Source organism: Carassius carassius, chromosome 21, assembly GCF_963082965.1.
Source record: "Carassius carassius chromosome 21, fCarCar2.1, whole genome shotgun sequence".
In the NCBI taxonomy this organism is placed as follows: domain Eukaryota; kingdom Metazoa; phylum Chordata; class Actinopteri; order Cypriniformes; family Cyprinidae; genus Carassius; species Carassius carassius.
Genome location: NC_081775.1, coordinates 21,870,828 through 21,882,665, shown reverse-complemented (window position 1 = coordinate 21,882,665; position 11,838 = coordinate 21,870,828). Strand labels below are relative to the sequence as shown.

Genomic DNA, 11,838 nt, shown 5'->3' with positions numbered 1-11,838 from the left:
AACCATTAGGCCATGACTGCCCCCCATGTATAAGAAAATTTCATAGAACCTCACATATCTGGACTCAACAATTTATTTCTGAACATTTAATTTTGTTTCCTGTTCATATTTATTATTCTGACATAACAAATCAGCCTTTTATTTTCATTTAATAAATAAAATAGTAGTTACTATGAATTAAAAATTCATATAAATACATATTTCCTTGTGCACTAAACATAATACTGCTTTTTTTTTTTGCTGGGTCTCAAGAGAACATTATTGCTATGCACAGCTATTCAAGACTAGATCTAATTTTGGTTCCACATTAAATGCTTATGTTAGATGTTTACTGTACGTGCATGAGATGAAATCATAAAGTGATAGTTTCACAGTTTTAAGTGAGATCTCACCTCTCCCCAGGGTCCTGTAACCCACTGAGGTGGAGGACAACGTTGTATGTTGCAGCGCACCCTGGTGGTCGGGCGGCTTTGTTTCGGGCACTCAGACTCTGGCAGTGTTTCACCGTTCTCTCCACTTCTGCACAAAATCACTCTGTACCTGTAACCTGGACCACAGCTTGGAGTACACTGCAAAAGATACATGACAACAGATTAAGAGTCAATTCCAATGATTTTACTAGACTGCCAGACTACTAGTTTAACTTAACCTGAAAAATAAGACCCCTTGGCTGACTGGTAGTTGGTCAAACTAGTTCTTAAGACACAGTCTTAACATATAGGCTAAGTTTGTGTAACTGGACCCAGATGTTCCTCTACCTCAGACCAGTCGAGGGCATGCCATTCTGGTGGGCAGGTTTGGTTGTTGCAGGGCTCAGTAATAGAAGGCCGTGGAGGGGGGCAGGCCGCGTCATCCAGGACTTTCTCCTCTGTAGCAGAGATTTTTCTCTTACACAGTACTTCCCGTGTACGCACTCCTCCGTTACAGCTCCGACTGCAATCTGACCAGTCTCCTGTCCACCACCTGACAGACACAGATACCAGAAGATATCAGCCATTGATGGCATGTCGCATGACCTTGTTCAGGAATACTAGAGTCATCATGTTAAAGGGATAATTCACCCAAAAATGAATACTCTATTTTTACTCTAACTATTTTTGATTTGAATCCAAGAGCTTTCTGACTCTGCATAGACAGCAACTACCAAGTTCAAGGCCCAGAAAGGTAGTAAATATTTATTAAACAATCATCAGAGCAAATTAATGGTGTGTAAATGTTTCTAATCAGATGCATGTTTTTATATTTATTTAATGATGTTTATGATGTTTGTGTGTTGTAACTTCGATGTAAAATTGTCTATGTAAACTCAGCTGCCTATCTTTGCCAGTACACTCCCGTAAAAGAGATTTTAATCTCAGTGAGTTTTCTTTCCTGGTTAAATAAATAAAAAAAATAAGAAAAAAATTAAATAAATAAATGATGAGTAAGGACATTTTTAAAACAGTCCGTGTGACATCAGTGGTCCACAACAATACATTTTGTGCGTGAAGAAAACAATATTAATAAAATAAAATAATGACATACTTGCACTTGTGTTCACAAGAGCACCATGACGAATAAGTAAGGCTGGGCAAATTTTTTTTAAGTCATCCTCACTGTCGGAATCTTTGGACATGTTTATGCATGCGTGCATCTTCCTCTTCTTGTAATCAAGGAAATGATAGATGAATGTGCATCCAGGTTCTACATCAGAACAATGGTCCTGCATGAGCAACATCACACGCATGCGTCGTTGTGCAAAACCTGATTTTACCAAGTGAGACATGTTCCTGGGACAACATCTTTGTTGTCCCTGGAACAACGTTGTGATTAACCAATCAGATTTGAAGAACCAGTTTATAGATTTTGTGAAGTTTATGCTTAAAAATCACTGTTTGGTGCTTGTACATCAGTGTCATTCATCTATCATTTCCTCTGATTTTAGGGATTACTCATGGTTAAGGTTAGGTTTAGGTGTTGGGATATAATCAAGAATAAATTTTTGGAGTAAAATGTTGTTCTAGGGTCAACAAAATATGTTGACCTAGGAACACATCTAACTCAGCAAAATCAGGACGTGCCGTCGTTGTACTATCATGAACGTGACACAGAAGAAAAAAAAAAATTGTTGAAGTCACTATTTTTGTTTTCTTTTTGCATTAAAAATAATTTTTTCATACCTTCATAATATTAAAGCTGGTCCACTAATTTCACATGGACTATTTTAATGATGTCCTTACTACCTTTGTGAGCCTTGAAAGTGTCAGCTGTGTTGCTGTCTATGGAGGGTCAAAAAGCTCTTTGTGTTAGGAAGATGATGAAGTGAAAGTGAAAGTGAAGTGAAGTGAAGTGACATTCAGCCAAGTATGGTGACCCATACTCAGAATTTGTGCTCTGCATTTAACACATCCGAAATGCACACACATAGAGCAGTGAACACACACACACACTGTGAACACACACCCGGAGCAGTGGGCAGCCATTTATGCTGCGGCGCCCGGGGAGCAGTTGGGGGTTCGATGCCTTGCTCAAGGGCACCTAAGTCGTGGTATTGAAGGTGGAGAGAGAACTGTACATGCACTCCCACCACCCACAATTCCAGGACTCGAACTCACAACCTTTCGATTGGGAGTCCAACTCTCTAACCATTAGGCCACGACTTCCCTGTAAGGGAATGATGGTCTTATAGGTTTGTAATGAGATGATGGTAAGTAATTAGTGACAGAATTTTCATGTTTCGGTTAACTAGCTTCACACGGTTGGTAAACCATGATCTCTGGGTTTTGCACTTTGTGGGTGAAGTCTGTGTGTTACGCGTCAGCACTGATTAGTTTGTGGGCGTCTCCGTTAATTGTCATCAGCAACAGCTGTCACTCATTACTCATCCCTATATATTGGCTTGTCTAGCGTCTTGTGTTCGTGAGAGCGTTGTTTCATGTTTGTAACCTATGCCTTGCTTTCTTGTGTGTTTCTGCGTTGAATGTCCGTGTCTCCCTGGAACCCGTCCACTCTACGCAACCCACCACCAAGCAACACCACTTACCTTCGGCTCGCTTCTCCGCAGTTCCTGTGTCACCCTCTCCTGCTGCAAACTCACCTCCGCCTTCCGGATTCGTCATTTCTCACCACCATCTTGGATTGTGCATTCCTCCAAGCGTTATTTGTGTCTCAGTTTTGTATTGTCTCATTGTCTTCATTAAATCTCATTAATCTCGCACTTGCTTCCTGCTACTCCTTCACCCAGTCGTTACAGAACACTCTCACCAACCATGGAAGCAGCGAGCACAGGGAGGGTTACAGGGAGCATCCGTATTCACAAAATTGGATTTACGTAACGCTTATCATTTGTTCCGCATCAGGAAGGGGGATGAATGGAAAACCGCCTTTAACACCCTTAGAGGGCATTTTGAATATTTGGTGATGCCGTTGGGGCTCTCCAACTCGCAAGGGGCTCCAGGGATTACTCGAGAATGGGCTTTTTGTCAAGGCGGAGAAATGCGTATTCCATGCACAGTCTGTTCCCTTCCAAGGGTATATCGTCTCGTCCGTGGTAATACGTATGGATCCTGACAAAGTTAAGGCTGTGATAGATTGGCCATCTCCAGATTCCCGTAAGGGCCTACAGCGGTTTCTGGGGTTCGCCAATTTCTATCGACGTTTCATTCGTAATTACAGCCAACTAGTCTCACCTCTGATGGCCTTGACCTCCCCCAGTACTCCGTTCAGGTGGTCGGATGCAGCCGAAACTGCATTTACCAACCTCAAGAGCCGTTTCGTTTCGGCTCCCATCCTTGTAGCCCCTGATCCCACACGGCAGTACGTGGTGGATATCGACGCATCAGAGGTGGGGGTAGGAGCAGTTCTTTCCTAACGTGCTGCCTTGGACGATAAGATGCATCCCTGCGCGTTGTTCTCTCATCGGTTATCTCCTGCTAAACGCAATTATGACATTGGTAACAGAGAATTGTTGGCCGTCAAATTAGCTTTAGAGGAGTGGTGTCACTGGTTGGAAGGTTCAGGGGTACCTTTCATTGTTTGGACCGATCACAAGAATTTACATTAGAACTGCCAAAAGACTCAATTCCAGGCAGGCTCGGTGGGCACTTTTTTTTTATTTTACTCTGTCGTACCGCCCGGGTTCCAAAAATGTCAAACCTGGTTCTTTGTCACGTTTTTTTGATCCCTCCGCCCGACCGGTGACCGGTGAGTGTATTTTACCTGAGAATATAGTCGTCTCAGCACTCGTATGGGAGATCGAATCGAAGGTCAAGACAGCCTTAGAAGGGGTAACGCCTCCGCCCGGTTGCCCACCGAATCATTTATTTGTGCCGGAAGAGTTATGGTCCGAAGTTATTCAGTGGGGTCACTGCTCTAACGTTGCTTGTCATCCAGGGATAAGCCGAACCAAGGGGTTAGTTAAACAACGATTCTGGTGGCCACTTATGGCTCGTGACGTCCACGATTTTGCTCTGGCTTGCTCAGTTTGCGCCAGTGGTAAGTCGTCTAACCGGCCTCCTGATGGGCTTCTTCAACCGCTGTCTGTCCCTTCGAGACCCTGGTCACATATCGCACTAGATTTTGTTACCGCCCTCTAATGGCATGATGGTCGTTTTGACCGTAGTGGACCGGTTCTCGAAGGCGGCACATTTCATTCCCTTGCCCAAATTACCGACAGCCAAGGAGACAGCGGTCACTGTCCTAGATCACGTCTTTCGGTTACATGGCCTCCCGGTAGACGTGGTTTCTGACAGGGGATCCCAATTCATGTCAAAATTTTGGAAAGAATTTTGTAAGTTGCTAGGAGCGACGGTTAGCCTGTCTTCGGGTTATCATCCCCAGAGTAACGGGCAGTCTGAGCGAGCCAACCAAGATTTAGAGAGAACGTTGCGATGTTTGGTCTCCAAGAATCCTTCTTCCTGGAGCCAACAACTCTCTATGGCGGAGTACGCCCACAATTCGTTATTAGTGTCAGCCACGGGCCTCTCTCCGTTTCAGTGCAGCTTAGGTTACCAGCCACCAGCTTTTCCTAGTCTGGAATCTGAAGTCGCGGTCCCCTCCGCTCACGCATTTGTCCAGAGGTGCCACCGCACCTGGACCAGAGCCGCGAGACTCTGCTCCGGATGAGGGAGCGCACTAAGGCCAAGGCCGATCGCCACCAGTCAAAGCCTCCCGTTTACGTCGTGGGTCAAAAGGTGTGGCTTTCTACGAACAATATTCCTCTCCGTTCCATTTCTACCAAATTAGCTTCCAAATTCATTGGCCCATTTACTATCCATTTACATTTACTAACTATTAATCCGCCTACCCCGGTTCCCCCGCCGCCGCGTCTCGTAGATGGGGAACCGACCTATTCGGTTAATCGTATTCTGGACTCGAGACGGAGGGGACGAGGATTCCAGTACCTGGTGGACTGGGAAGATTACGGTCCAGAGGAGAGGAGTTGGGTACCTGCTAGGGACATACTGGATCACTCCCTTATTGATGATTACAATCAGCAGAAAGGCCCTTCTGGGAACTACAGGAGGCGTTCTTAGAGGGGAGGGGTACTGTCACGGTTGGTAAACCGTGATCTCTGGGTTTTGCACTTTGTGGTTGATGTCTGTGTGTTACGCGTCAGCACTGATTAGTTTGTGGGCGTCTCCGTTAATTGTCATCAGCAACAGCTGTCACTCATTACTCATCCCTATATATTTGCTTGTCTAGCGTCTTGTGTTAGTGAGAGCGTTGTTTCATGTTTGTAACCTATGCCTTGCTTTCTTGTGTGTTTCTGCGTTGGATGTCCTTGTCTCCCCGGAACCCCGTCCACTCTACGCAACCCACCACCAAGCAACACCACTTACCTTCGGCTCGCTTCCCCGCAGTTCCTGTGTCACCCTCTCCTGCTGCCAACTCACCTCCGCCTTCCAGATGCGTCATTCCTCACCTTGGACTGTGGACTGTGCATTCCTCCCAGCGTTATTTGTGTCTCAGTTTTGTATTGTCTCATTGTCTTCATTAAATCTCATTAATCTCGCACTTGCTTCCTGCCACTCCTTCACCCAGTCATTACACTAGCCCTTTAAGTCTTGTGCATGTACAGTACAAAAGTCAAGTCATATGTGTATATATACACACACAAACACACACACACACACACACACCAGCAATTTATGCTGCAGCGCCCAGGGAGCAGTTGGGGGTTAGGTGCCTTGCTCAAGTCACAGTATTGCCGGCCCAAGATTTTAACCCACAACCCTAGGGTTAAGAGTCAAACTCTCTAACCACTAGGCCACGACTTCCCCAAAAATAATAGGAAAAAGATATAACAAAAATATAAACATGCTCATGAATATTTATTAACTCTATTAACATTATGTGAATGTGTGGTACAGTGATTTGGATAGTTTAGTCAATTGCACTTCAATGATATCTGGAAAGCATGACGACACATTAGCATTTTCTACTCATCTGATGTGGCAATATGCTTCCCTGACCATTTCTGAAAGTGATTTGCGTGATCGAATCATCATGTGTTTCCATATGCATCCCATTTGCACCTATATTTAGCATGGAGCATAAATGATCGGGATGGATGTTAATGCCACACACACAAACACATTCAAAACACCCACGTTGGAGGGCAGGGCTCCTGGTTGCAGGGTCTTTTTTTGTCTTTGGGCTTGTTCTTCTTGTCGCAGAAGTGGTTGTACACCACAGAGAGATCAGCTTGTTTCTTGCACACTACCTGCTGGACTTGAACCCCTGTGACACAGAGAATAGTTTTCGATATATAAATCACAGTAGATTACCATAAACCCTAATCATACAAAGATGAAGCTTTGATGTCAGTGCTGTTTCATTCTTGTCTTTGTGTAAATACACAATCCCTGTGAAGTTATTATGGTGCGATCTCTTTTGCCAGTTTTGTTGAACTCTATGGCTCTGTTCTAAAATCTAGAGAGCTGCCTTGCTGCTTACAGCCTAAATAGATAGCTGCCTTCTAAGGCAGCATCCTAACTGAAATGGAACCATACAGGGTCACTAAACTGGTGACCAATATCAAAATTATGGCCCAATACAAATAATTATTTCACAGCCACATTTTATAGGCAAAAACAAATAGAAGGCTGATATTAAAAATCTATACTACATTGAACATTTTGGGGACAGTCATGTGTTTTTTTGTTTTGTTTTTTAATAAATTAACACTTTTATTATACTTAAGTGACACTGAAGACTTGGCGCTATGGCTGTCATCACAACAATAAATGTAATTTTAAAATACATTTCAATTAGAAAACATTTATTTTAAATTTGAATAATCTTTCACAATATTTTACTATATTTTTGAGCAAATAAATGCAGTCATGGTGAGTATTAGAGACCTCTGTTAAAAACAAATCACTTAAATATAAAATAAATAGTTTTAAATGCTGCAAGTAAAAAAAAATTGCCATCAGAAAAGTACAAAAATTACTTTTAACAGTGTTATTAAATTATTAGTGTTTTTGAAAATTAACTTCAGAGTATTAAATTACGGCAACTCTAAATTTAAAAATAGGTGAAATCAGCATGTTTAGTTAAATGTCTATTGTTGGCTGATATCCAGTATGCACCAATAGTGTTAAATTATAATGCAGCTCACTAGATTCTGGAGCAGAGTCTATGTTTACAACAGCAAATTAGTTCTGAGTCATAGATAATAGTTTCTTATCGGCAAGATAAATATGGGCCATTAACTCACAAAGCATGAATGCAATAATAATAGGGAAAGAGCTTGAGGATAGGAAGTGACATCAAAGCTGGTGTTCTTGGTATATACAGTTCATTTAATTGTTTTATTCCCAGGCTTTCAAACGGTATACATCCTAACAGTCAGACATGGGAAATGTACATTGTTTGTTTGAACTGTGTTGGACAGCTTGACTTTCTTATGCATGTGTACATTACACCGTTTCTTTGAGGAAAACCTTGCAATGCCAATTTCATGTGTGAAAGATCGCATTATGTGTGTCAGTAAACAGACACTGAAACTATAACATAGTTATACTATAAAACGGTCACCTCCAGCACACAGTGCAGAGCAGCGGGACCAGGATGTATAATGCCAGGCATAACTGCTCAGGGGATCTCTGCTGACAGGTGGGTTAAAACGGTAAAGGATTCCAGGATTTTCTTCACGGACCAACACCTGCAACACAACAGCGGACTGAACTGACTGATCAAACACTGAAAGAAACACTGAATATTATAATGAAATCAAATAAATACTGTTTTCCAACAGATTTTGCAAAAACTACCCATCTTCTATTGCTAGGACAAACTGAAAGTCTAAACTCACAACACTGCTGCTGTGTCAGTTGATTGAGACTGAGAAAATAAAAAAATTCGAAGAAACGCATTGTTTACAATTTTTCAATTTAAATTAACCAACAAAGAGCTTACTCATTGCTTTCTTAGCACATTAAACTGGCACAGGAGAAAAGTATTTATTAAAAAATATAGCAAAAAATTACACACTTCAGCTTTGAATAACATTTACACAAAAAATTACACTTGACCCACACTGCAAATACATTGCAGCTGTCTAAATTCTGAGGCATCTGTACCAACATCAGCAGTGCATAAATATCCTGCTTGAACAGACCACCCAGCATCTCTGAGTTACCATGACGATCAGGGTCATGTTGGTGGGTCCAATTGCTTCCAGGGTCTCTGGTTCATTGGCAGGTCGGCGGTAGTGGAAGGTGGTTCCCGCGATGTCGAAGCGTCTTGGCGTGTCGATGGTCAGCTTGCCATTGATGAAGTACTGGTCCCCTTTACTCTTCAACACTATGGTATGGAAAGAGTTAATGATTAACAGGCCTCAAAACACAATGTTATGCCCCAATTGTGGTGCCAAGGTATAGAATTTGTTGTTAGAATGCATCCAGTCATGAAGATATGTAGCCCCTAAGGGCTATTGCAATAGGAAAAATATGAGATGGGATGAAAAGTAATCTTTGACATTCACTCTCAAAATGTTTGCATTCCGTTAAGAACTTTATGATCCAATGCAAAACTTTTGATGTAGATTATATGAGATGACAGGAAAACTCTAATTCTAGGCTTTTAAAAGCTAATGCAAAGTTTCTTGTGGGAACACAGTGATTTTGCGAGTAAATGCAAAAGTGGTGATAAAAATAATATCAGATGAGAGAGTAAAAAGTAAATGCAAAAGCATTCAAATATATTTTTTCATCATTCAAGTCTACACTAAAGACATTTATTCTCTCTGACCTTCATCACTGTGTGATCATTGTGATCAGCCTTTTTTATGGTACTTTTTTATATAAATAAACACTGATTGCTTGGTAATTTCCTACCATCTCATATTTTTTCCATAATCATATGCGCTTTGTACTGCCACAAAACTCTTTCGTTAGAGTTAAAACACTGTGACTGTAAATATTAACTGCAGTCATTAGCTGGGGATTTACAAATATACATTGTAAAATTTTAAAACCTGACTAACCAGGTTTAATTAATAGCACAGGGTGAAGAATGAACAATGCAAAATGCTGAACAAGAAAACTTGAGATAAACTATTGAATTTACATGTAAAGAGACTGCAAGTCATCTTAGATGAGCCATGAGGCACCTAAAGCCATCTCAGATCTTTGCTTATAATTCAGCTGGGAAGTTTTTTACAGAATCCACTAACTCCAACAGTGTATTTGTTCTGCTTCCCATGAGAGGTTCATATTTGAGTTAAACCATGAAAAATTGTGTCTCACCCAAGTAATTGTGAGAGACGTTGAGCTCTTGGATGTGTATGAATACAGATCCTTTGGGGATTCTGACCACCTCCTCATAACCTAAAAGAGAAAACACACACACACACATTTATTCACAGCAAGAGAACAATGCTGTTAGTGGTGCTTCACTGAGAGCAACTGTGATGGGATATGCAGAGGTTTGAGATTCCGACCGAATTCCTGGGCAACGTCCCTCAGTTCTGCTGCCCAACACACAATGTGTTTAATGCCAGATTCCACCACAGGCCTGCAAACAACTTCAGCTTCTGACCAAAGAGAGAAAAAAGGAAAGGGCTAAACTAATTTTTCAGTCCAGTCCTGCCACTGACAGAGATTTTGTTGTGTACAGTCAAGAGGAGATGAGTCCGCCACAAAGAATTAAGCCATCAACAAAGGGCAGAAATTTATTCTGTTTCTTATTAATGATTAGCGATTTTGTTTACCTAATGATTCCATTAACGATTCTTGTACTATTTAGGTCGAAGAAATGTCAAAATCTGATTTAAACAGAACTGATATAACACATTTTTAAAAAGATGTTTTAAATGTGGCACAAAGGTGGTTTAAATGCATCCAAGTTTTTAAAATACATGACAAATACTAAAAAAGTAAGCATTTCATTTATTCATTTGTTAAATACATTAATAATTATATTTTAAATCAGATTCATAAGTGTTTATGATTCACTAAACAAAATGAGTTCATTGAGTTCATTATTTCAGGAATTGAACTAGTCGTGCAGGACACACCACATATGTATGGATGCATATTTAACTAATTTACAGAATAAAAAATATTAAGCATAATGGTATGTTTAAATAAATAGATTCGGTTCTGATTGAGAAGTCAGATATACTAGACTAGAGTACTCAACATATACACACATACACAGAGAGAGAGAAGCAGGCAGACATGAAAAATTAGTGGTCATTTGTGTGGATTGGTCAGTCAGTTGGCATTTTGTGGAGCACAATGCCTGGAAGCATCTCATTCATTGACCACATTTTTAAATAAACTGTGTTTCTTTGTGTTCAAACTGTGTTTGTACCCGCAAGAACCCTGAACTCAAAAATACAACCGGAGCCAAGAATAGCCCATCATCTCGGCCTCGGTTAGCCACTGCGGTCAATGTTGTCCTGCCGCCCGCCCAGGGAGTGGCCCACTAGAGCTTCCTGCAGCTGAGAATAACCCTCAGTCCAGCACAGAGCCAACAGCCTGCCATTCAACAACACCACCCACATCCAAACCACTGCTACTTCACAAAACAGCATCACAACTGTTCCACTAAATCTACTCCTCAGTGTCATTTACCTGTTCAATATTTCTTTGATGGCAAAGCTAAATTTTCAACAGCCATTACTCACATGATGCTTCAGAAATCATTCAAACATGCTGATTTTTTGCTTATTATTACACATTAATTTCAATGTGGGAAACAGTTGTGCTGCTTCATATTTTTGTGGAAACTGTGATGTTTTTCCAAATCACTCCCATCTGTCATTAAATCGTCATCCTAACTGAAGTGTGTCTGTCTTAGAACAAACCATCGGAAGGAATTCTGCATGGCTGAGATCCTGTATCCCAGCGTTTATTACCGGTACTTGGGCCTCGCATGTGAGCAGGTAATTATGAAACGCCTTTTCAGAATGGCTGGAGTCCCTATGCACCTCTCAACGGCAAGGCAGCTGGCCAAGTGATTATACAGTATAGCTTCTCTGAACAAATCTAAAGTCTGAAGAGGGCCATCAACAGGAATTTTAGGCCCCTTTACTGTATATTACTCTGGGTTCATTTACCTTTTTAAGAATAAAAATGCAAACATATATATTGCCTGGTGGAAAAAGCATGTTCTGATATGCTGTAAAAAAAGAAATTGGTGGAAAATAATAAAGTGACAGTAAAAACTTTCATATTGCTACAAAAAAGAAATGTTTCTTGAGCACCAAATTAGCACATTAGAATGATTTCTGAATGATCATGTGACACTGAAGACTGGAGTAACAACTGCTAAAAATTTAGCTTTGCCATCAAATATATAAATTACACTTTAAAATACAGTAGTCAACATTCGAAGTGGATCAAA

General features: G+C 41.1%; 1 protein-coding gene across 2 annotated transcripts in view; it reads right to left on the bottom strand.

Moving 5' to 3' along the window:
• Nucleotides 1–11,838, bottom strand: part of LOC132097851 (A disintegrin and metalloproteinase with thrombospondin motifs 10-like) — a 70,433-nt gene that overhangs the window by 2,350 nt on the left and 56,245 nt on the right. For both annotated transcript variants that reach the window (XM_059503810.1, XM_059503809.1), the window contains 6 exons: nucleotides 9,735–9,815; nucleotides 8,627–8,790; nucleotides 8,023–8,149; nucleotides 6,591–6,720; nucleotides 759–963; nucleotides 393–569 (listed from right to left, as the gene is read on the bottom strand). In XM_059503810.1, coding sequence (XP_059359793.1) covers nucleotides 393–569; nucleotides 759–963; nucleotides 6,591–6,720; nucleotides 8,023–8,149; nucleotides 8,627–8,790; nucleotides 9,735–9,815 — 884 coding nt within the window. The remainder of the gene's footprint in view (nucleotides 1–392; nucleotides 570–758; nucleotides 964–6,590; nucleotides 6,721–8,022; nucleotides 8,150–8,626; nucleotides 8,791–9,734; nucleotides 9,816–11,838) is intronic.